The sequence below is a fragment of the Gekko japonicus genome, unplaced genomic scaffold (genome assembly GCF_001447785.1).
Source record: "Gekko japonicus isolate JY-2015 unplaced genomic scaffold, Gekko_japonicus_V1.1 scaffold2279, whole genome shotgun sequence".
In the NCBI taxonomy this organism is placed as follows: Eukaryota; Metazoa; Chordata; class Lepidosauria; order Squamata; family Gekkonidae; genus Gekko; species Gekko japonicus.
Genome location: NW_015165313.1, coordinates 121,688 through 145,893, shown reverse-complemented (window position 1 = coordinate 145,893; position 24,206 = coordinate 121,688). Strand labels below are relative to the sequence as shown.

Genomic DNA, 24,206 nt, shown 5'->3' with positions numbered 1-24,206 from the left:
CAACGAATGAAAGGAAAGTGATGGCGAAAGAAGATACATATTCAGATGTGAAAGAGAATGTTGAATATTGCAATTCATTAAGAATGAAGGATGGAAAACACCCACTTAAAGGGAGAAATAGTTACAGTCTTCAAAATGGTGATGACAGTCATGATATTCCAGTACTACAAAAAATATACAAAAGAGACAATAGGAATGAGAAAATTGCAAATGGAGAAGGATTTTTTGAAAAATCAGATATTATTATGCATTGGAATGCCCATAAGAGAAAGAAAATATTTACATGCCTGAAGTATGCAAAAAACCTTCATCAAAGTAAAAACCTTACTTCCGATTACACAGGGGAGAAAAAATATAAATGCCAGGAATGTGGGAAAAACTTCAGTCTGAGTTGGCACCTTAATTCACATCAAAGGATTCACACAGGGGAGAAACCATATAAATGCTTGGAGTGTGGAAAAAGCTTCAGTCAGAGTGGAAACCTTGCTTCCCATCAAAGAATTCACACAGGAGAGAAAAAATATAAATGTCCAGAATGTGGCAAAACCTTTAGTCAAAATGCACACCTTATTTCCCATCAAAGAATTCACACAGGGGAGAAACCATATAAATGCACGGAGTGTGGGAAAAGCTTCAGTCAGAGTGGAAATCTTACTTTACATCAAAGAACTCACACACAGGAGAAACCCTATAAATGCCTGGAGTGTGGAAAAAGCTTTAGTCACAGTGGAAGCCTTACTTCTCATCAAAGAACACACACGGGGGAGAAACCCTATAAATGCCTGGAGTGCGGAAAAAACTTCAGTAACAGCAGACACCTTACTTCCCATCAAAGAATTCATACCGGGGAGAAAAAGTATCAATGCTTGGAGTGTGGGAAAAGGTTTGGTCAGAGTGGAAGCCTTACTTCCCATCAAAGGATTCACACAGGTGAGAAACCATATAAATGCATGGAGTGTGGAAAAGCCTTCAGTCAGATTACACACCTTACTTCCCATTACCGAATCCACACAGGGGAGAAACCATATAAATGCTTAACATGTGGGAAAAGCTTCAGTAACAGTGGATATCTTACTTCCCATCAAAGAATTCACAGTGGGAAGAAACCATATAAATGCCTTGAGTGTGGAAAAAGCTTTGGACGGAGAGACAGCCTAATTTCCCATCAAAGAATTCACACAGGGGAGAAAAAATATAAATGCCTAGAGTGTGGGAAAAGATTTAGTCAGAGTGGAAGCCTTATTTCTCATCAAAGAATACATACAGGGGAAAAACCATATAAATGCTTGGTATGTGGAAAAAACTTTAGTAATAGTGGAAGCTTTACTTCCCATCAAAGGATTCATACAAGAGCAAAACCATATAAATGCCTGGAGTGTGGAAAAACCTTCAGTAACAGCAGATGCCTCACTTCCCATCAAAGAATCCACACCGGGGCTAAACCATATAAATGCCTGGAATGTGGAAATACCTTCAGTAACAGTGGAACTCTTACTTCCCATCAAAGAGTTCACACAGGAGAGAAACCATATAAATGCCAGGAGTGTGGAAAATGCTTCAGTCAAAGTGGAACCCTTCTTTACCATCAAAGAATTCACACAGGGGAGAAACCGTATAAATGCCTAGAGTGTGGGAAATGTTTTAGTAACAGTGGATGCCTTACTTCCCATCAAAGAATTCACACAGGAGATAAACCATATAAATGTGTGAAATGTGGAAAAAGTTTCAGTAAGAGTGGAAATCTTACTTCCCATCAAAGAATTCACACAGGGGAGAAACCATATAAATGCCTCCGGTGTGGAAGAAGCTTCAGTCAGAGTGGAAATCTTGCTTCACATCAACGAACTCATATAGGGGAGGAAAACAAATAAATGCCTAATGTGTGGATAGACATTGCATCAAAACTAATTGGATTAGAAAGTTAGAAAAGCAATGCAATAAAAGAGTAGAGTACATACACTACAGCTGTGAGTTGTGATGTAATACATCAACTCAGGAGGGGTCCCCTATTAGGGATAATGTGATATTTCTTCCTGTTCTTCGATTCCAGCCCGACTAGGAATTGTTGAAGTTAGACTTAAATGTTGTTATATTTTGTGAACTTCTTGCTGATTGACTAAAGAGCTTTGTTTGTCCTTGTTATTCAATTCAAATATTTTTATCATTCAAATGTTCCTTTATTTTGTAATAGTCTTACTGATTTACTGAATAACTCTATTGTTATCCATCTTGCTTCTGAGTGACAAAGGGGGACTATAAATGAGGATAAATAAAGCTAAAACAGTTCAGAGATTAAAAACAGAACCCTACTCCCTTTATGAAATGCCCTCTTAAAGTATTTCGTTTAATGCATTTTCTGGAAGGATATAATTGTCAGAGCCTTCCTGACCTCAACAGGCAGGAAATCCCGCCAAGTGGGAGACCCAAGAGGAGAGAATCCTTCTGAGTGGGTAATTCTTGACTTCCCCCATTTTTCTTTGATGCAGTGAGTGAAACTGTCTCTGTAGTGCCTATCAAGAGAGGTGATCCTGTAGAGATGTGAATGAAAGATTTTGTGGGTAATAACTAGCACCTAGCACCTCAGATTGAACCTGAAAACCATGAGGTGACCACAGAATAGATGCAATATACTTTTTGTGCCTCACTCCTGACAGTAATCTGATTTCAAGGGTGGACCCAAGTAGATTGTAGTACAGTAGTCTAACTGCTAGGTGACTGTGGCATGTATTCATATGACCATATTGACTGACCAAGTAAAGGTAAAGAGCTGTCCTCTATGCCTAAAATCGGGCTGAAATATGGATAACCTGAGTGTGATCTGATGTCTTCCATGATCATACTGCTAGGCATAAAATTCTCCAAGCCTCATGCAAGCTGAGTGTTGAAGATTATTAGATTCAGGCTGCAGGAGGCAGTGGGACCTCTTATCAAGCAGTGAGATCAGGCGAGGAATGTGACTGTCCAGCCGGCAATGAAAATGAATACAAATAAGAGTGTTATTGGAACTCATTCAGAAACCAAGGCGTGCCACCCTGCTGTCCATTCACACAAACACATCCCGGTGGGTTGGCCAAACCCCCCAACAGAAGTGCTTTTGACATCCCAGGACAGAGAGCCCACTGACAGGAAAAGGAATTTCCCCCACCTTAATACCCCTTAGTTCTTTATAATCCTTGGCATGTCACATAATTACTCCTGGTTGTCTTGGCAGCATTAGGCAAACGGTTGTTCTCAGTGTCCCTGGCATAGAAATATGACATAGACCTTACATATAATCCACTGTGAGTGTCCCTCTAGGTTCTGTTCCAAGGGACAAACTTGTAGACATACGATAAATATATATGGACTTAGGAACAGTTCCAGTCTTGTTCACAAGAAACTGCCTCACACCATGTTGTGAATCCAGTTCTGTCAAGCCCTGAAGAGGCCCCAGTGTATTCCAGTTGTGGCCGACCACATGCACCTACATGGCAAAATCTTTCCTTCGTGTAAACTTCCCAAAACGGCTGAGAACTTAGACGAAGTGTTTTTCACTCTGTGTTCTTTTGAGCTGCTAGAGTGGAATCTTCAACGAGGCCTCCGTTACATAGAGTAATTTGGAGGGCATGGCTTTTAACTAAATGGGCTGGGTTGGTGGGAAGGAATGTTTTTAGGTAGCCATTTGCTAGTGGGCCGTGTTTTGTCTTTTTCTTGCCACTGTATCTGCTCTGAACTATTTTGTTGTTCAGCCACACAGTCGAGTCCGACTCTTCGCGACCCCGTGGACAAGATCCCGCCAGGCCCTCCTGTCTTCCGCCGTCCTCTGAAGTTTGCTCAGTTTCATGTTCGTTGCATCGATGACACTGTCTAACCATCTCATCCTTGCTCTGAACTATACAGGCTGCATTTTATTCACTGTGGGTGTGCTGCTATTTCTCTAGCAAGAGGCTCTGCCATTTTTTATGTGCATCGGTTCTAATCTGTTAATGGCTCATAGTCACTGGACTGAGTGTTCTTCAATAAACTGTAATTAGTTTCAGTTCAATGACTGCGTCTGGTACTGCTTCAGCCTGTTCCACTAGGGCAAAATGGGACCCAAATTTACACATATCGGGGGGGCCTGGTCCCTCAGACTCTGCGTTGTCTACTCTGACTGAGTAGAGGGCCAACAATTAAAACTTGATGTATAAATAATGTGTAAAAATACATGTATTTACTTATAAAAATTTAAAAACATATAGGAGCCCAATCCCACCTCATATAAATTCCAAAATCATATATACACGAGGGCTCCAGCACTCGGGCTGAAACATGTCAGATCACGTCCATTGCCCCATGTGCAGATATGATTTTGGAATTTTTACATGAGGTGGGATTGGGATCCTATATGTTTTTTAATTCTTTATAAATAAATACATGTATTTTTACACATTATACATCAAGTTTTTAATTGTTGGCTCTTTACTCAGTTTGACTTACCTTTTTAGGTTCTTGATCCTAGTTTTCAGGGTTAAGTTTGTTTCCCTGAGAGCCAGTTTAGTGTAGTGGTTAAGTGCGCGGACTCTAATCTGGGAGAGCCGGGTTTGATTCCCCACTCCTCCACTTGCACCTGCTGATGTGACCTTGGGTCAGTCACAAGCTCTGGCACAGCTGTCCTTGAAAAAGAGCCGTTTGTGTCAGAGTTCTCTCAGCCCCACCCACCTCACAGGGTGTCTGTTGTGGGGAGGGGAAGGGGAAGGAGTTTGTAAGCCGCTCTGAGACTCCAAGTGAAGGGCGGGGTATAAATCCAATCTCTTCTCTTCTTCTTATTTTTTGTTCATAGTCTACTCTGACTGGCCATGGCTCTTCAAGTCTTTTCTCAGGCTACCAGAGGCCTTGCCCAGCGTTTCTTACCACAGGATCCTTGAAGAGGCCAGAGACTCATTCTGTGACCTTCTGCTTGACCACTGAGCCATGGTTCCTACAAGTTTGGTGTAGTGGTTAAGGAGTGGCAGACTCTAATCTGGAGAACCGGGTTTGATTCCCCACTCCTCCACGTGCAGCCAGCTGGGTGACCTTGGGTCAGTCACAGTTCTCTCAGAGCTGTTCTCTCAAGAGTAGTTCTCTCAGCGCTCTCTCAGCTCCCCCTACTTCACAGGATGTCTATTGTGGGGAGAGGAAGGGAAGGAGATTGTAAGCCGCTCTGAGACTCTTGAGTGAAGGGCAGGGTATAAATCCAACTCTTCCTCTCCCTCCCTTGCCTTCCTGGGCCAAGTATTTTTGGTGCCCGAGGCAAACTGGGACTTTGTCCCCCACCCTCAGCATTCCACATAGAGGAAAACAGGAATTCAAGATGAACCGTTTCTTTCTTAGCTTTCAAAATGGAAAGTATAACAATGGATCTTTTAATTTTCCCCCAGTTAATCTTAAAACCGTTATGTTGTGCTAGAGGTGTGCACACTTCCTCCACTTGGAATATTTAACGTGGGTTGAATGCTGAATTAGCAGCTCTGACTAGGGCTGCCGTCCTCCAGGCAGGGTCGGGAACTCTCCTGGAATTACAACTGATCCCCAGACTACAGAGACCAATTTGACTGGAGACAATGGCTCCTTTGGAGGGTGACTCTATAGCATTATGTCCTGATGAGGTCTCTTCCCTTGCAAAGCCCCACCCTCCCTAGGCTGCATCCCCAGATCTCCAGGAATCTCTCAACCTAGAGTTAACAACCTTGTCAGGGATGCTGTAGGCTAATCCTGCACTGAGCAGGAAGTTGGACTAGATGGCCTGTACGGCCCCTTCCAGCTCTGTGATTCTATGATCCAGGAGGGCTCTTCTTATGTTCTTATGAAGGCCTCAGCCTCTATGCCCTGTTGTTGGCCATCCAGAGGGACTGGTTGGCCACTGTGTGAGATAGGATGCTGGAGTAGATGGACCAGATGGACCCAGCAGGGTTCTTATGTTCTCATGAAGGCCTCGACCTCTGTGCCCTGTTGGCCATCCAGAGGAACTGGTTGGCCACTGTGTGAGATAGGATGCTGGAGTAGATGGACCAGATGGACCCAGCAGGGTTCTTCTTATGTTCTCATGAAGGCCTCGACCTCTATGCCCCTGTTGTTGGCCATCCAGAGGAACTGGTTGGCCACTGTGTGAGATAGGATGCTGGAGCATATGGACTCAGCAGGATTCTTCTTATTTTCTTAATCTTGTGGTTGAGGAGCAAACACTGGCCAGGTGATATCGTGGTTTTGATGAAACAGGGAGAACACTTTGGGTAGGAACTCAAGTGGTAGTTGTAGGACTACTCTGGCGTCAAAAATTTTATGGGAAGGGGAATCATGTTGAAGAGACTGGAATTCACTGATGCTTCTGGCAGCCATAGCCACTAGAAATATAGTTTTAATGGATTGTAGGCTAACATAAGAACATAAGAGACACCAATGTTGGATCAGGCCAAAAATCCAGTCCAACACTCTGTGTCACACAGTGGCCAGAAATACCAGTGCCATCAGGAGGTCCAGCAGTGGGGCCAGGACATTAGAAGCCCTCCCACTGTTGACCCCCCCCCAAGCACCAAGAAGACAGAGCATCACTTGCCCCAGAGCCCCTATCTATACCTTGTGGGTAATAGCCATTGATGGACCTCTGCTCCATATGCCTATCTAATTCCCTTTTGAAGCCGTCCATGCTTGTAGCCGCCACCACTTCCTGTGGCAGTGAATTCCATGTGTTAATCACTCTTTCGGTTAAGAAGTACTTCCTTTTATCCGTTCTGACCCGACCGCTCAGCAATTTCATGGAGTGCCCACGGGTTCTTGTATTGTGAGAAAGGGAGAAAAGTACCTCTTTCTCTACCTGCTCTTTCCCATGCATAATCTTATAAACCTCAATCGTGTCACCCCTCAGTTGTCGTTTCTCCAAGCTAAAGAGCCCTAAGCGCCTTAACCTTTCCTCATAGGGAAAGTGTTCCAACCCTTTTATCATTCGAGTTGCCCTTTTCTGCACTTTTTCCAAAGCTATAATATCCCTTTTCAGGTGTGGTAACCAGAATTGCACACAGTATTCCAAATGAGGTCGCACCATTGATTTATATAGGGGCATTATTATATTGGCTGATCTGTTTTCAATACCCTTCCTAATAATCCCCAGCATAGCATTGGCCTTCTTTATTGCAGTCACACACTGTCTCGACATTTTCAGTGAGTTATCCACTACAACTCCAAGATCTCTCTCTTGCTCAGTCTCTGCCAGTTCAGACCCCATCAATGTGTATTTATATTTAGGATTTTTGGCTCCAATGTGCATCACCTTGCACTTGGCCACATTGAACCCCATTTGCCATGTTGACGCCCACTTGCCCATCTTTGACAGATCCCTTTGGAGTGCCTCACAATCCTCACTGGTTTTCACCACCCTGAACAACTTTGTATCATCCGCAAATTTAGCCACTTCACTGCTTACTCCCAACTCCAAATCATTAATGAACAAGTTAAAAAGCAGTGGACCAAGTACTGATCCCTGTGGTACCCCACTGCTTACCCCCCTCCACTGGGAGAACTGCCCATTTATACTCACTCTCTGTTTTCTATTAATTAGCCAGTTTTTGATCCATAAAAGGACTTGTCCTTTTATCCCATGATTTTTGAGCTTGCTTAGGAGCCTTTGATGAGGAACTTTATCAAAAGCTTTCTGGAAGTCAAGGTAAACAATATCTATCGGATCCCCCTTGGCCTTGTCCACATGTTTGTTAACCCCCTCAAAGAACACTAACAGGTTAGTGAGACAAGATCTTCCCTTACAGACCCCATGCTGAGTCTGCCTCAATAGGTTTTGTTCATCTATGTGCCTACTAATTCTTTCTTTAATAATGGTTTCCACCAATTTACCCGGTATCGACGTCAGACTGACTGGCCTGTAATTTCCCGGATCTCCTCTGGAACCCTTTTTAAAGATGGGAGTGACATTAGCTACCTTCCAGTCCTCAGGAATGGAGGCAGATTTTAAGGAAAGATTACATATTTTTGTCAGGAGATCCACAAGTTCACATTTGAGTTCTTTCAGAACTCTCGGATGTATGCCATCTGGGCCTGGTGATTTATCAGTTTTTAAGTTGTCTATCAGTTTTAGGACCTCCTCTCTCGTCACCTCAATCTGGCTCAGGTCTTTCAACACCCGAAATCAGCGGTTCTGGAGTGGGCAAGCACTTCTCATCTTCCACAGTGAAGACGGAGGCAAAAAATGCATTTAGCTTCTCAGCCATTTCCCTAGCATCCTTCAGTACTCCTTTTACCCCTTGGTCATCCAAGGGCCCCACTGCCTCCCTGGCTGGTTTCCACATCATCTCTTCACTAGCTATAAAGGTTTACAGCCAAAAGGCAAGGAAAGTGCCGGCAGCACAAACAAAACAAAGGGGGTTTAAGATCTTCCTTGAACTATCACAGCCAGTATGGCGCCCTGCTTAGAACGTCAGACTGGGACAGAGGAGATCCAGGTTCAAATCTACCATTTGCCACAGATGGTTGCCGGCTGACCTTCAGCCACTCACATGTTGCCAGCCAGACCTACCTCACAGGGTTGTTGTGAAGACAAAACGGAGGAGAGGAGAATGATGTAAGCTGCTCTGGGAGAAAGGCAGGGTTGTGACATTTGTTACATTGCTGCAGCTCTCTTAGTAAGAAGAAGAGATCTGATTTATACCTCGCCCTTCACTACCCAAAGGAGTCTCAGAGCAACTTACAATCCCTTCCCCTCCCCACAGCAAACTTGTGACTGACCCAAGGTCACACCAGCAGCTGCATGGGGGGGGGAAATCAAACTCGGTTCTCCCAGAATAGAGTCCACACTCTTAACCACTACACAAAAGAGGCACAGCAGCTCTTTCAGCATTCAGACTACCCTTAAACATCACGAGCCCAGCAAACTATGGGGATGGTGAGTGGAGCAAGCAGGGGTGGAGCCACATATACACACATGAAACTGCCTTAAACAGAATCAGACCATTGGTTTGTGTTGCCTGCTCAGACCGGCGGTGGCTGTCCAAGGTCCCAGGCAGCGGCAGAGATCTTCCTCCCTGCTCCTTGGGGGTGTATTGCATTGAATACGGCTGAGGTCTTTCCCGTCCCCAAACCCTGCTGTCCCCAGACTCCACCCCCAACTCTCCAGGCATCTCCCAACCTGCAGCTGGCAACCCTATAAAAACAATATTACTGTGTTTTTACATTATAATGGGAAGAAGAAGAAGAGATTGGATTTATACCCCGCCCTTCACTACCCGAAGGTGTCTCAGAGCAGCTTACAAACTCCTTTCCCTTCCCCTCCCCATAACAGACACCCTGTGAAGTAGGTGGGGCTGAGAGAACTCTTGACAGAAACGGCTCTTTTTCAAGAACAGCTCTTATCAGAACTATGGCTTGCCCAAGGTCATCCAGCCAGGTTCAAGTGGAGGAGTGGGGAATCAAACCCGGATCTCCCAGATTAGAGTCCGCGCACTTAACCACTACACCAAACTGGCTCTCAGAAAAGACCACTTCAGAGGATGGTATGTAGCCAAAACAGACCACTTCAGAGGATGGTATGAAGCTGTATTCTTCTGGATCGGAACTTGCAAAGGAAGAAGCAGAGCCAAGTCCCAGGACCTCTGCCAGCAGTTCAGGTGCCCCACACAGCTCAGACTTGCCCCCTGGCACCAAAGTTGAACACTGGCATAAAAAGGTGTTTAGATAGGTTAATGGAGGAGAGGTCCATCAGTGGCTGCTAGCCACAGGGAATGAAAGAAATCTTCACATTCAGAGCAGCAAATACCAGTGCAAGAAGGCAGTATCAGGAGAAGGCGTCGGCCTCTACACCCCATTTGTTGGCCTTCCAGGGCAACTGGTTGGCCAGTGTGGAACAGGATACTGGACTAGATGGACCACTGCTCCAGTCCAGCAGGTCTCCACCTTTCTTCTTATTTTCTCACCTGATGTTGCTGCAGATGGAGGCAAAAGTTGAGTCGATGCCGATTTTTGGTGGCACTGGGCAGGTCTGTGTTGTGTGGTCCTCGCAGTGCCAGCTTGTCCGAATCCGTTTCAAGGTGCTTTAAAGCCCTATGTGGCCAGGGTCCAACATACCTGAGGGACCGCCTTTCCCCACATATACCCCAGAGAGCACTGAGGTCGGGGTCACATAATCGTTTGACCCTGCCGGGCCCCAGAGAGACCAGGCTCGCCATGACGAAGGCCAGGGCTTTCTCAGTGGCGGCTCCTTACTGGTGGAATGAGCTCCCGGAGGAGAACAGGGCCCTGCGGGATCTTTTGCAGTTCCGCAGGGCCTGCAAGATGGAGCTCTTCCACCAGGCTTTCAATTAGGAGCCGCCCCAACCATTACCATCAATGAGCCCGGCCCTCAGTTTTAACATCTGGCCCGTTACATTGAGCGACTCGGAATGACACTGAGCTGGAATCTAGTTGTCGGAGACATCTTAATACGCCATCGTAAGCAACGAACTGCAGAACTGAATAGCACCTTATGTTTTTATGTTTTAACTTATTATGAAATGATGTATATTGTTTTATCGGTTTTATTGGCAATTGGGCCACTGCTGTAAGCCGCCCTGAGCCCGTTCGCGGGGAGGGCGGGGTATAAATTGAATTAATAAAATAAATCAATAAATAAAATAATTGTACCTCTGCAGGGACCACTCAGCCTGGCTTGCTCCTGGGCCATTTTAAACTGCCCCAGTCCTGCCTGTATGTGCCCAGATAACTCTTATCCAAAAGGAAACCAAAACCATGCTGCATAGCCCAGGAACCTCTTGTATTCTCGAGAGTTTTAACAAAGACACAGCACCATATAAAAATTACACTGAATGGTGGAAGTAAGTTAGAACACTAAGGGAATAGCTTAAAACAAACTAAATGGCTATAATGTTCTCTTTCTTTGTGATGGCTTGTGGCTATATCTATATCGCAGTGCAAATTAGCCACCGGTGGCAAGATAAATGCCTACTATAATACTTCCCTGATGTCCTGTACAAGGTTGAGTCCAGCAGAATTCTGCTTCTTGGACTCATTTATTTATATATAATATAATATCTGTTTGGAAAAGCATTGATAACCATCTTAGAATTTATATGATATTTTCCCTAGATAATCTTCCAGTCAGAGATTTATGTGTTTTCACATATTTATGAATGCTTTGGAAGAAAGATGCTTGCTCCATCTTGTGGGGATGGCGAATCTCTGTGAGGCATGCCCGGAGTTCAATGTTCCCGCAGGGAGATTGGGAACCAGAGTGCACAAGGTGAATATCTGCTGAGCAATGAGCTCACCATGAGAAGAGAAACTTGGCAGAGTCGGGGAAAGATAAGACGGTGAGCTGTTTGCAGTTCACATCCTGTTATTTAGTTCACAGTATGCTTGTAGCTTATAGGGAGGGGGGAGGAGAGGGGGAAGGTAATCTAATAAAACACTGCTGGCCCAGGCTGGGTCAGACAGATTTCTACAGAGCTGTGTGTCGTGTCATTCTTTGAGCCCTCAAGCCTTCAAGTGGCACCTGAACAGGGACCCTCCCCACAGGAAAGAATCCTTCTCACCAACGCCTTGCATAGGCCCCTTGAGTGCAGTCCTCGTCGTTTTTTTACGACCCTGTCATTGGTGAACATGGGTGGAAAATTAACACTGCCGCAGCAGAAGCATTTGCAAGAACTACAATTTCTAGCCCAGAAGGCGGGCCGGTCCGTGTCTTCTGCGTCCCTTACCCAACTGCTTTTGGAAATTCAGAAACAATGCCCTTGGTACCCTGAGGAGGGTTCCCTAAAACTTAAAGAATGGGAAAAGATTGGGGAGATGGCGAGCCAGCACAGGGGACAGCTGATTGGTGGAACTGGGTTGTGTGTTAGCCTCCTCATGGTGTCATTTTTTATTGTGCCCATCGGGGGTGTGTGTTGCCTTTAAAAGAACGTATGGCATTCAACATTTGGGAGTGTCTTGCTAATATTTCTAATGTTACTCATTTCTGTTTGACTAACTCCCTCTCTGCTGGTGATTTATTGGGTACCTGTTTTGTCCCGGTGTGTAAGCAACCTGCTAATATAACTACTGAGACCATGTTTTATGGGTTTCTCAATGTCATTGTGGATTATAGTACCATGGCAAATTGGGGCCCGGTTAGCCTGAGTTTACCCACATCCGCACTCTCCCTTCACACTCCCTATGTATCAGTCGATAATAATACTGAATGTGCTCGCATTGCTAATTGCACTGCCTGAACTGGGAAGCCGTGTCTTTCATTTGGCCCTGATGCATTGCATTGTCAGCAGTCCATTAATGTCTCCTTCAATTATGCTAATATTCAACTGCCTAATGGTTGGTTTTTTACATGTGGCAGCCAAACCTTTAGTTATATTCCCGCAAATTCAAGTGATGCTACTTGCTGTCTTAGTTGACTTGCTTTAGTGTTACCTCAGAACCCCTCCCGCGCTCGTTGTTCTGTTCCCCTCGACTCCTCCTGTGATTCCAAGGTGCAACTCCTTAGCAAAGCTGAATATGTGGCTCTTGCAGCCTCTCTAATGGGTATTCCGGGCCTAGCTGTTCGAACTGCTCGCAATCTTAATGAGCTCGCATGCTATGCAGTTAAAGCTATCAATGCAACTTCACAGGCCCTACCCCTCCTTAATTCTGAACAGTGTGAACTTCGTGATGCCATTTTAGATAATCGGGCAGTTCTGGATTTTCTGCTTTTCAAGCATCATCATGGCTGCTCCTCCTTTAAGAATATGTGCTGCTTCAATCTCACTGACAATAGCCGAAGCATTGAACAGCGCATCCTTGCTTTACAGAATCTCACTCAACAGATTAAACAGGATGTGGGATTTTCAGGTCTCTGGGACTGGCTTACTGGCTGGCTCCCTGATATAGGGTGGTTCAAGCAACTTTTCATTTATTGCTGTTTTTGGCTTAGCCTACCCTCTTCAGGTGTCTGTGACTTGGCCTAATACCGATCCAGATGAGTGGCCTGATGAGGCTGAGGATAGCATTCCCCTCTTGCCTGCACATTAAAACAAAAAAGGGATGACATGTGGGGACAGCAAATCTCTGTGAGGCATGCCCGGAGTTCAATGTTCCCGCAGGGAGATTGGGAACCAGAGTGCACAAGGTGAATATCTGCTGAGCGATGAGCTCACCATGAGAAGAGAAACTTGGCAGAGTCAGGGAAAGATAAGATGGTGAGCTGTTTGCAGTTCACATCCTGTTATTTAGTTCACAGTATGCTTGTAGCTTAGAGGGAGGGGGGAGGTGTGGGGGAAAGTAATCTAATAAAACACTGCTGGTCCAGGCTGGGTCAGACAGATTTCTACAGAGTGTCATTCTTTGAACCCTCAAGCCTTCACCATCTCAAGTTCTTTCCCTTTTTACACCAAGCATTTAAAGGAATCACAGAATTTTCTTCTGAGAATATTTCCTGGTGTGCATTAAGGCTTGATCGATCATAAAGGCTTATGTTGCAATTCTGAGTAGTTACACAGCTTCCTTCTTTTGCGGATTCAAGCTCGTTCCACATTTCAAGGATTAAGGATTTGCCTCCAGAGCTCAGTCTCTGGTGGCCTTTGAAGATTGTTTCATCACTAAAATTCACACTACAGTTTGACCATTTATACTGTTTCTCCACTGTGTGAATTCTTTGGTGGGAAGTAAGGTTTGTATTTTTGCGGAAGCTCCTTCCACACTCCCAGCACGTATATGGTTTCTCCCCAGTGTGAATTCTTTGATGGGAAGTAAGGTGTGTACCCCGACTGAAACTCTTTCCACACTCCAAGCATTTGTATGGTTTCTCTCCCGTGTGTATTCTTTGATGTCGAACAAGATGTGAGTTCCGACTGAAGCTCTTCCTGCATTCCAGACATTCATATGGTTTCTGTCCTGTGTGCATTCTTTGATGTGAAGTAAGGCCTGAAGTCTGACTAAAGCTCTTTCCACACTCCAGACACTCATAGGGTTTCTCACCTGTATGAATTCTCTGATGTAATGTCAGGCTGTGGCTCAAACTGAAATTCTTTCCACACTCTGTGCATGTGAATGGTTTCTCACCTGTGTGGATTTTGTGATGTGAAATAAGGTGTGCGCTCTGCCTGAAACTCTTCCCGCACACCGAGCATTTATATGGTTTCTCCCCGGTGTGGATTCTCTGATGCGAAGTCAGATCTATCCTCTGAATGAAACTCTTTCCACAATCCAAACAAGAATAAGGTTTCTCTCCTGTGTGGATCCTTTCATGTCTAATAAGTTTTTCCCTTTGACAAAAGCTCTTTCCACACTCCAAGCATTTAAATGGCTTCTCCCCTGTGTGGATTTTCCAGTGTGTGTTAAGGTTTGACTTAGAACTAAAAGTTTTCCCACATGCAGGGCACTGATTCTTTTCTTTTCCTTTGTCTGTTTTTACTTGGATTGAGTTACTACTCTGAGAAGCCAAGGGCTCATCTCGCCTTTCCTGATTTATTTCAGCTTTCAATTTCTGCTCTTTTCTTTCTATATAGCTGCCTCTCTGCAATGGCCCTCTCTGTGGTTCTTCCATCTTCCTCTTCCACCCATCACCTCCTGGAATGAAGACAGAAAATTGACATGAGAAGCGGGCACTCTAACCACAGGAAACAAACATACCTTCATTCCCACTGTAAGTATCAAAACAACATGAAACAGACAAGTCCTCCTGATTACATCCCAGGTTTTTTGATCTCCAGTTCTCCAACGCTAGTTACAGCATTTTAAAATAAAATATAAAATGTTACGTTTCCTGCCTCCCCTTTTCCATTGCCAGTAACCCTAAGGGGCAATATTTTGCTAGAAGGCTGTTCCCCTCCCCACGTCTGTGTAAGTTAAGGAAAACTTACACCGTTTTCCTAAGCAAGACTGCCAAACATAGCTGTATGCCTCCTCAAACCAATCCCTAACAGTTCACAGACTGTCTTTTTGAATTGTGGTATGGGGTGATTAGAAGCTGCGGTGGCTCAAGTAGTTAAGACGCTGAACTGCAGGCTGTGGAAGGTCGGTAGTTCAGCAGTTCGAGACCCAGGGTGCCGCATTACGGAGTGAGCTCCCGTCTCTCGTTCCAGCTCCTGCCAACCTAGCAGTTCGAAAGCAAGAAATTGCAAGTAGATAAATAGGGACCACTTCGGTGGGAAGGTCACAGCGTTCCGTGCGCCTTGGTGTTTAGTCATGCCGGCCACATGACCACGGAAACGTCTTCGGACAGCGCTGGCTCTTTGGCTTTGAAACGGGGATGAGCACCGCAACCCTAGAGTCGGATTTGACTGGCTTTCGAGCAAGGGAACCTTTACCTTTATGGTGTGATTGGCAGGTACCAGAACTGGCTACAAATCAGAGCTGTTCAGGAGAGCTTCGGAGGTAGACTGAACCTGGACAAAGTGGGAACACCCTGCTGGTTGAGGCAGATGTTGTTTTTGTGATCTATGCCTTAGTTACACCTAGACTGGGCTCTTGCAATGCATTCTACTTGGGGCCGCCCTGGAAGAGTGTTTGGAAGCTGCAATTAGTGCAGAACAGTGTTCCCTCTAAGCTGAGTTAGTGTGAGTTAGCTCAGTTTTTAGCCACCAGCTCACACATTTTGGCCTTAGCACAGGAAGGAGGGCTCCAGAGCAAACTGATTTATGCAGAAGCCATATTGCTTGCTCACAGCTTTAATGCCAGCAGCTCACAAAGTAGCATTTCTGCTCACAAGACTCCACAGCTTAGAGGGAATATTGGTGCAGAACGCTGCCCCTAGACTGCTGGTTGGTGGCAGCCGTCAGACTCATATGACCCCAACATATGGAATGTCAAAGTAGAATCTGGGAGACCCAGATCTGAATCTTCACTAACCCCTGGAAGCTTGCTGGGTGATCTTAGGCCAGTTGCGCTCTCAGTCCCCCTAACATACCTCGTAAGAGGAGAAAGCAGTGTTGTACTGGATTGTTGTTGTTGTTATATGGCATTGTGTGTAGAATAGCCAGGATATCCCAAGATTGTCTGGCAGCCAGAAGTTCTAGCTCTTTTAGCATTATGCACCACTAGGTGGTGAGCTAGACTTGTTCCTAAGGCAAGAGACGTTTCAGAGGTGGTTTGCCATTGCCTGCCTCTACGTCATCACGACCCTGGTAGTTCCTTGGAGGTCACCCTTCCAAATGCTAGCCAAGGCTGATCCTGCTTAGCTTCCAAGATCTGATGAGATCAGGCTAGCCTGGGCCGTGTATCGGCTTCCCTGTGGGGAGAAAAACGGTCTATAAATATTTAAACAAACAATGAGAGCTTGCAATTCTGCCAACTGAACTGTCTGAAAGGAGAGATGCTGCTGCATACTGATAAATAAAAATCATACAAACAGCAACAGATAAAAGGACGTCTTCACCCAAAGAGTGATTAACACGTGGAATTCACTGCCACAGGAGGTGGTGGCGGCTACAAGCATGGATGGCTTCAAGAGGGAATTAGATAAGCATATGGAGCAGAGTCCATCAGTGGCTATTAGCCACAAGGTATAGATAGATAAGGAGCTGCGGTGGCTCAAGTGGTTAAGACGCTGAACTGCAGGCTGTGGAAGGTCAGTAGTTCAGCAGTTCGAGACCCGAGTGCCGCATGATGGAGTGAGCTCCCGTCTCTAGTTCCAGCTCCTGCCAACCTAGCAGTTCGAAAGTGAGAAATTGCAAGTGGATAAATAGGTACCACTTCGGTGGGAAGGTAACAGCGTTCCGTGCGCCTTGGTGTTTAGTCATGCCGGCCACATGACCACGGAAACGTCTTCGGACAGCGCTGGCTCTTCGGCTTTGAAACGGAGATGAGCACCGCAACCCTAGAGTCGGATTCGACTGGCTTTTGAGCAAAGGAACCTTTACCTTTACTTATAGATAGGAACTCGCAGTCTGGGGCAGGTGATGCTCTGTATTCTTGGTGCTTGGGGGGGGGGGGAACCAGTGGGAGGGCTTCTAGTGTCCTGGCCCCACTGCTGGACCACCTGATGGCACCTGGTGTTTTTGGCCACTGTGTGTGACAGAGTGTTGGACTGGATGGGCCGTTGGCCTGATCCAGCATTGGCTTCTCTTAGGTTCTTATGTTTACATTCAATTTCTGCCTTGAGCGTCTATTAACCAAGGACAAAGAGGGAGCCTTACCCAGCGAGGCAACAGTCTCACAGTTCTCCAGCATGACTTCGATGTACAATGCTCTCTGATCTACATCTAGAACAGCCCACTCCTCCTCAGTGAAATACACAGACACCTCTTCCATGGTCACGGGACCCTGAAAGAAGAAGGAAAAGTTTCCGCATCTTAGACCCAGGGGTGGGGTTTGCCAACTCTGGCTTGGGAAATACCTGGCAATTTGGGGGTGGGAGCTAGGGAGGATGGAGGTTGGGGACGGGAGCGACCTCAGCGGAGTATAACGCCATCGCGTCCATCCTCCAAAGCAGCCATTTTGTCCGGGGAACTCACTGCTGGAATCTGGAGATCTGCTGTGATTCTGGGAGATCTCCAGGCCCTGTCTGGAGGTTGGCAACTGTAGTTCTACAGCCAAATGTGCCTCAGAATAGAACCAAATATGGCTCTTTTTTATAAAGAAAAAACACAAATCTTTATGTTCTATTGGAGGGGTCGTGGGAAGCGAGAACAACCCGTATGTGAAAAGAATGGCAAAATTGTTATGGGAGTGAAGGGTCTCTTAGGGCCAGGCTAGGAATTACACATAAATTGTGGCTACCCTGGGGATCTGACGTTCTGTGGGAACTCAGTTCCAACATGCTGCCTGGATTTGGATCAGGACCGTGGTGCAGAGGCATTTGTTTCAGCCTAGTCCTGATGTCGTTTTCCCGAGCCAAAATGGCCCTGGGACATGATTTGCCCCATTGGGAGTCTGCAGATGCAGAGTTCTGTGCAGAGCTATCAAGGCAGAGACCATCTTAAGGGTCTCTTTCAGTTGGTTCCAGCTGAAGCTACACAGTTCCCCAAATTACCTCCACAGTTCCACACGATTCCTTGATGTACTGGAGCTGCTGGTCCCCTCCCACACTGGCAGATATTCAGCAAGGTGGCCCATCCAGACCTGTTAATTAGGCTCACCTAGTTCAGCTGTGGATCTGGCATGGGAGGGGGGAATTCACTCTCACCCGGAAGATTCCATGGACACTGCCGAGTGATTGGTTGAGGAGGCCAGGAGGCTATGGCCTGCAGTCTTCTACAAAAGCAGTTCTTGAGAAGAAGAAGTGTTCTCTATCTCTTCCGCTTTGCCCTTTCTGTTCTGTGCCCCTGAGCTGCCCAGAAGACACCTGTGATATGCTCATGGACTCTTTGTCAAGATCCATGTGTTCTAGAAGTCTGGCTGTAGATCGTATCAATCTGTTTGACAGGAGCTGACAGCTCAGAGTGTCAGCAGAGCTGGCTCCAACCGGTTCTGTCTAGTTGATCGCAGAGCTAATTAACATTGACTCAGCATTGGGTCCTGATTGGACAATGCTTGTATACAGGGCTTTTTTGGTAGAGAAAGCCCAGCAGGAACTCATTAGCGTAATAGGCCATACCCCTGACCGTGCAGTTCGTTAGCATATTAGGCCACACCCCGTGCCTTTCCTTGGTTTGCCCGGGCGCCCTGTGGCTGCGGGGAGCCCGGGCAAGCCGACGCTTGGATAGGTCAGGGAAGGCACAGGGAGGCATTTAAATGCCTCCCCGATCCTTCCAGGGCCCCCCTGGCCCACCTGCCTCAAGAGTCACTGGGGGGGGTCACTCTCCAGGCCTTCCCTCTGTAGCCACACAGAGGTTTTGGCTGTAGTGGGTGTGGCCAACTCTGAAGCCAGCCGGAACTCCGTTCCTGTGCGTTCCTGCCCCAAAACAGCCCTGCTTGTATATATGTGATGCTGTACAATGTACCATCCTTCCTGATGGAAACCTGGTGTCTGCGTGAGCATTTTGTCGTTCTGTGCAATATATTGGTGGAGGCTCGTGTGAATAAATTGTACATAGTTTTACACCAAGCCTATAAGACTTACGTCTTCTTTGATACTCTCACACCACACGCAACCTGCAGTGGGCTAGCACCGCGCAAACCTCGACACTCTTTGCCTCCAGGACCCACTGCACTGTGTTAGGACTCCAGTAAGAGGTAGCTACTTAGCTTTCTTGTTTTTTCTGTGCGTTTTTACTGCCACTGAATGATATGCCTCGTTTTCAAAACCTTTCTTCTTGAATTTCTTCAATAAAGCTCCATTTTGCTTTATTGTGTGTGTGTGTCTTTAGGGATGGACATGAGGAACTGGGAAAATGTGGTTTGGTTCATGGTTCATGAAGTGCCCCGTTCATGAACCACAGACTGTCATGAATTTATAGGCGCCTTAAGAACTGGTTTAGTTCATGAAGTTCATGAAACAGTAGAACACCAACCCACCCACCCACATGCTAGAGACACCAAACTTGCAGGGTATCTCTGGCAGACTGTCCTCTACGTGCCCTCCAAGTTTGATGAGGATTGGATTTACGGGATCCAAGTTAAGGCCACCCAAAGAAGGCGTCCCCAGGAAAGAGCTTTCTGGGGAAATGACCGCCTGTCATTTACTCAGGGAGTTTTGGAGACCAAATCCAGGTACAGCTTGGTTACATTATCGCACCAAGGCAGGGTCATCTTTGACAACAGACCCTGGGACCATTTCAGCTGAGAAAAGTGGCTCAGGGAAGAGGCTAAAACCTCTCCTCCCACCACATCATGGGTCAGATTTGAATCAGGACTGGAACTTAATAGGAAGAAGAAGAGAAGAGATTGGATTTATAGCCTGTCCTTCGCTACCAAAGGAGTCTCAGAGTGGCTTACAAACGCCTTTCCCTTCCCCTCCCCACAACAGACACCCTGTGAGGTAGGTGGGGCTGCGAGAGCTCTGACAGAAACCGCCCTTTTCAAGGACAGCTTTTATCAGAACTAGGGCTTGCCCAAGGTCATCCAGCCAGGTGCAAGGGGAGGAGTGGGGAATCAAACCCGGTTCTCCCAGATTAGAGTCCGCGCACTTAACCACTACACCAAACTGGCTCTCAGCAGCCAACAGAGGCACCAACTTTATTCTCTGCTCAACCCTCCAATGAATCTTCTCCTACCTGAACTGGCTGCACCACAGCTTTTCCAACTCTGGCATAAAGGGGAGGTGTCCCAGGACACGTCTCCGGCATCATTCTACCATCTGTGAAACCACAGAAAGGTTTTGTAAGATTTATATACATTTTGTATTTTCATAGTCTTTCTGATGGTCACTTGGATGGGTCACCTTGATGGGCGTCACTCAGCACACTGAGAAGACATGGGGGGGGGGTCTTGTATACTTAGGGAACTCCTCAGGAATGTATATGAATATTAGCGGGTAAATGTTTTTTAAAAACCCTTTTTCCATTTTTATTTATAGTTTTAAATCATTACACAAACAGTATGCTTACACTGAATCATAATCATGAGAGTCTTATGTTTCAATCGTTTTTTGTATCCAGTCATACACTCTTGACCAAAAAAACCCTTCTTGGGCCCCGGTCACACAGAAGATTTTGGCCCGGGAGAGGGACGGATCGGGGGCGCAGCAAACGGGCGTGATCTCACCGCAACATCTGGGAAACGGCGTGCACCCATCCCCGATCCGTCCCTAAACCCGGAAAATCCGCTGCAAAAAAGAACCTCCTACAGCAGCAGCAAGCGTGGCCATGGGATCGCCCACCGCGCCCGTCGTCCAGAGCAATCCAGGCTCCCGAAGGAACTGCGCACATGCACACATGCGCAGTTCGGCAGCCTCGCTCTCCCTTCAGTAGCCCCCCCCCCCCCGGCATCTGATCGTGCCGGGGAGGAACTGCGTGGCGGCTCAGGGGATCTATGTGATCCCGCCGCCGCATGTTTCTTTTGGTGCGGCTTTAAAAAGCCGCACTTTGGCCGTACTTCCCCCCCCCGTGTGGCAGTGGCCTTCAATGGCCTAATGAAGACTGAACTTGTGCAATGGGAAGGGGCTGTGGCTCAATGGTAGAGCGTCTGCTTGACATGCAGAAGGTCTCAGGCGCAAGCCGCAGTGTGTCTAACTGAGAACCCTAAATAGCCCAGCCTACTCTGCGTTTGTGAGAGCCCTATATGGGGTTGACATACGTTGGTTCCAACTTGACAGCATTTGATTATTAATAACAAGGGATGTGAAAGACCTCAGCCTGAGACCCTGGAGAGCTGCTGCCAGTCTAAGTAGGCAGTACTAACCTTGATGGACCGAGGGTCTAATTCACCATAAGGCACCTAGTTTTGGCCACTGTGTGACACAGAGTGTTGGACTGGATGGGCCATTGGCATGATCCAGCATGGCTTCCACTATGCTCTTATCCTCTGTATTCTTGATGCTTAGGGGGCAACAGTGAGAGGGTTTCTGGAGTTGCAGCCCTGCTGGTGGACCTCCTGACGGCACCTGGGTTTTGGCCACTGTGCGACACAGAGTGTTGGACTGGATGGGCTACAGGTGTGATCCAACATGGCTTCCGTTATGTTCTTATCCTCTGTATTCCTGGTGCTTAGGAGCAAGTGAGAGGGTTTCTGGAGTTGAGGCCCTGCTGGTGGACCTCCTGATGGCACCTGGGTTTTGGCCACTGTGCGACACAGAGTGTTGGACTGGATGGGCTACAGGTGTGATCCAACATGGCTTCCGTTATGTTCTTATCCTCTGTATTCTTGGCGCTTAGGGGCAACAGTGAGAGGATTTCTGGAGTTGAGGCCCTGCTGGTGGACCTCCTGATGGCACCTAGGCTTTGGACACTGTGTGACACAGAATGTTGGACTGGATGGGCCATTGGCCAGACCCAACATGGCTTCGCTTATGTTCTTACGTTATGTTCTTAGGTTCATGTGTGTTCGGTAGCCTCCACAAAACAGTGTCAACAATTGAATTTCAGATAAAGGGGAAACTGTGGCAGGTATTGGCCTGCTGTGGCCCCTCCAAGTTTTTAACACCTTGGAGGGGGGACATGAGAGTATCCAGTCTTGCACCCCGTGAACTGAATCCTACCCCCAGATCCAGGAAGCCACACTTTCTAAGAACTAAGTGAGCTGCGGCTGTGAGGGTTACACAAATGATGACCAGAGGAAAACCACCCCCCCCCCCCCGATGCTTATTATCAGGGTTCTTTTTGTAGAAAAAGCCCAGCAGGAACTCATTAGCATAACAGGCCACACCCAACAGCAGAAACTCATTAGCATATTAGGCCACACCCCTTACAGCACAGCTCATTAGCACATTAGGCCGCACCCCCATGTTACCAGAAGTCTGGTCATCCAGCCACACCCACCTTTCCCTTGTTATTCTGTTTACCTTGTTTGTTGTCAAAACCCAGGGCTTTTTTTCGTAGCAGGAACTCCTTTGCATGTTAGGCCACACACCCCTAAGGTAGCCAACCCTAATGAGTTTCTGCTGTTGGGTGTGGCCTATTATGCTAATGAGTTCCTGCTGGGTGTGGCCGTTCCTGTGCGTTCCTGCCCAAAAATAGCCCTGCTTATGATTATACAGTGCCAAGAACTTTTAAAGCTGCGAATGGTATTCCAATATCCTGGAAAGGAGAGTGAAATTAGGTTGAGGGGATGTGGCCCAGAAAACATGCTTTCCCCAACCCGAGTTCCCGTCTGTCCCACAACTCTCACAGGCAGCCACAGGTGAGGAGGAACATATCAAACCCCATTTATTGACAATGTTCCCTCTAAGCTGTGGAGTCTTGTGAGCAAAACTTCTACTTTGTGAGCGACTGGCATTCAAGTTGTGAGCGAGGGATTTGGCTACTGCATAAATTAGTTAGCTCTGGAGCCATCCCTTCCTGAGCTAAGACAAAAAGGTGTGAGCCGGAGTCTAAGAAACTGTGAGCTGGCTCACACTAACTCAGCTTAGAGGGAACACTGCACCACATACATTTTGTACTACATTTGAACACTTTAAAACGTCTGACACTGAATCAGATCCTTCGTCCATCAAGGTCAGTATTGCCTACTCTGACTGGCAGTGGCGTTCCAGAGTCTCAGGCAGAGGTCTTTCCCATCACTTACTACCCTGTTTCCCCGAAAATAAGACCTACCCAAAAAATAAGCCCTAGCAGGATTTCTAGGCATTTGTGGTATAAGCCCTACCCTGATAATAAGACCTAGTGATGAGACTTATGACGATGTTCCAGAAGAAGATGACTTAACTGTATTTGAATAAATGTAGATTGTTGTATTATACTTAATAAAAATAAGACATCCCCTGAAAATAAGCCCTAGTGTGTCTTCTTGAGAAAAAATAAATATAAGACAGTGTCTTATTTTCGGGGAAACACGGTACCTGATCCTTTCCGTTGGAGATGCCAAGGATTGAACCTGGGATGTTCTGCATGCAAAGAGAGTGTGGCTCAGTGGTAGAGCCTCTGCTTTGCATGTAGAAGGCCCCGGGCTCAGTCCTCGGCAGTTCCACTTAAAAGGGTTCAGGTTGTAGGTGATGGGAAAGACCTCTGCCTGAGACCCTGAAGAGCCACTGCCAGTCTGAGTAGACAATACTGGATTTGATGAACCAATGGTCCATCAATTTGATGGACCAATGGACTGCCACTGGGCCATGGGCATGCCTGCCTAAATGAAGCTGCTGAGTGAGACCATTGACCTGATGGGCAGTAGGTTCAGGACAAAGGGAAACACTACTTTACACAGAGAGTGATTAAAATATGGAATTCGCTGCTGGAGGATGGCACGGGAGCAAACAGCTTTTAAAGGTGGATTGGATAGATTCATGGAGGTGAAGTCTAACAATGGCTACTAGCCATGGTGGCTGAGAGGAACCTCCACATTTAGAGGCACTAATCCTCTGAATCCCAGAACCAGGAGGCAACATCTGGGGAAAGCCTTAGCTTCTATGTCCTGTTGTTGGCCCTTGAGCAGAACTGGTTGGCCACTGTGTGAGACAGGAGGCTGGACTAGATGGACCACTGGTCTGATCCAGCAGGGCTCTTCTTATGTTCTTATGAAGGCCTCGGCCTCTGTGCCCTGTTGTTGGCCCTCCAGAGGAACTGGTTGGCCACTGTGTGAGACAGGAGGCTGGACTAGATGGACCACTGGTCTGATCCAGCAGGGCTCTTCTTATGTTCTTATGAAGGCCTTGGCCTCTGTGCCCTGTTGTTGGCCCTCAAGAGGAACTGGTTGGCCACTGTGTGAGACAGAAGGCTGGACTAGATGGACCACTGGTCTGATCCAGCAGGGCTCTTCTTATGTTCTTATGAAGG

General features: G+C 46.8%; 2 protein-coding genes across 2 annotated transcripts in view; one reads left to right on the top strand and one right to left on the bottom strand.

Annotated features, from left to right (window-relative positions):
• Positions 1–175: 175 nt before the first annotated feature.
• Positions 176–1,925, top strand: LOC107109783 (zinc finger protein 420-like). Its single transcript, XM_015410487.1, has 2 exons — positions 176–468; positions 535–1,925. The coding sequence occupies exons 1-2, from the start codon at positions 246–248 to the stop codon at positions 1,869–1,871; spliced, it is 1,560 nt and encodes a 519-aa protein (XP_015265973.1). The 5' UTR covers positions 176–245; the 3' UTR covers positions 1,872–1,925.
• Positions 1,926–4,015: 2,090 nt separating this feature from the next.
• LOC107109781 (zinc finger protein 3-like) overlaps positions 4,016–24,206 on the bottom strand; it is a 22,422-nt gene continuing 2,231 nt past the window's right edge. The window contains exons 3-8 of the mRNA XM_015410486.1: positions 20,055–20,137; positions 17,097–17,223; positions 14,375–14,529; positions 13,796–14,248; positions 13,457–13,681; positions 4,016–4,057 (exon numbers count right to left, since the gene is read on the bottom strand). Coding sequence (XP_015265972.1) covers positions 4,016–4,057; positions 13,457–13,681; positions 13,796–14,248; positions 14,375–14,529; positions 17,097–17,223; positions 20,055–20,137 — 1,085 coding nt within the window. The remainder of the gene's footprint in view (positions 4,058–13,456; positions 13,682–13,795; positions 14,249–14,374; positions 14,530–17,096; positions 17,224–20,054; positions 20,138–24,206) is intronic.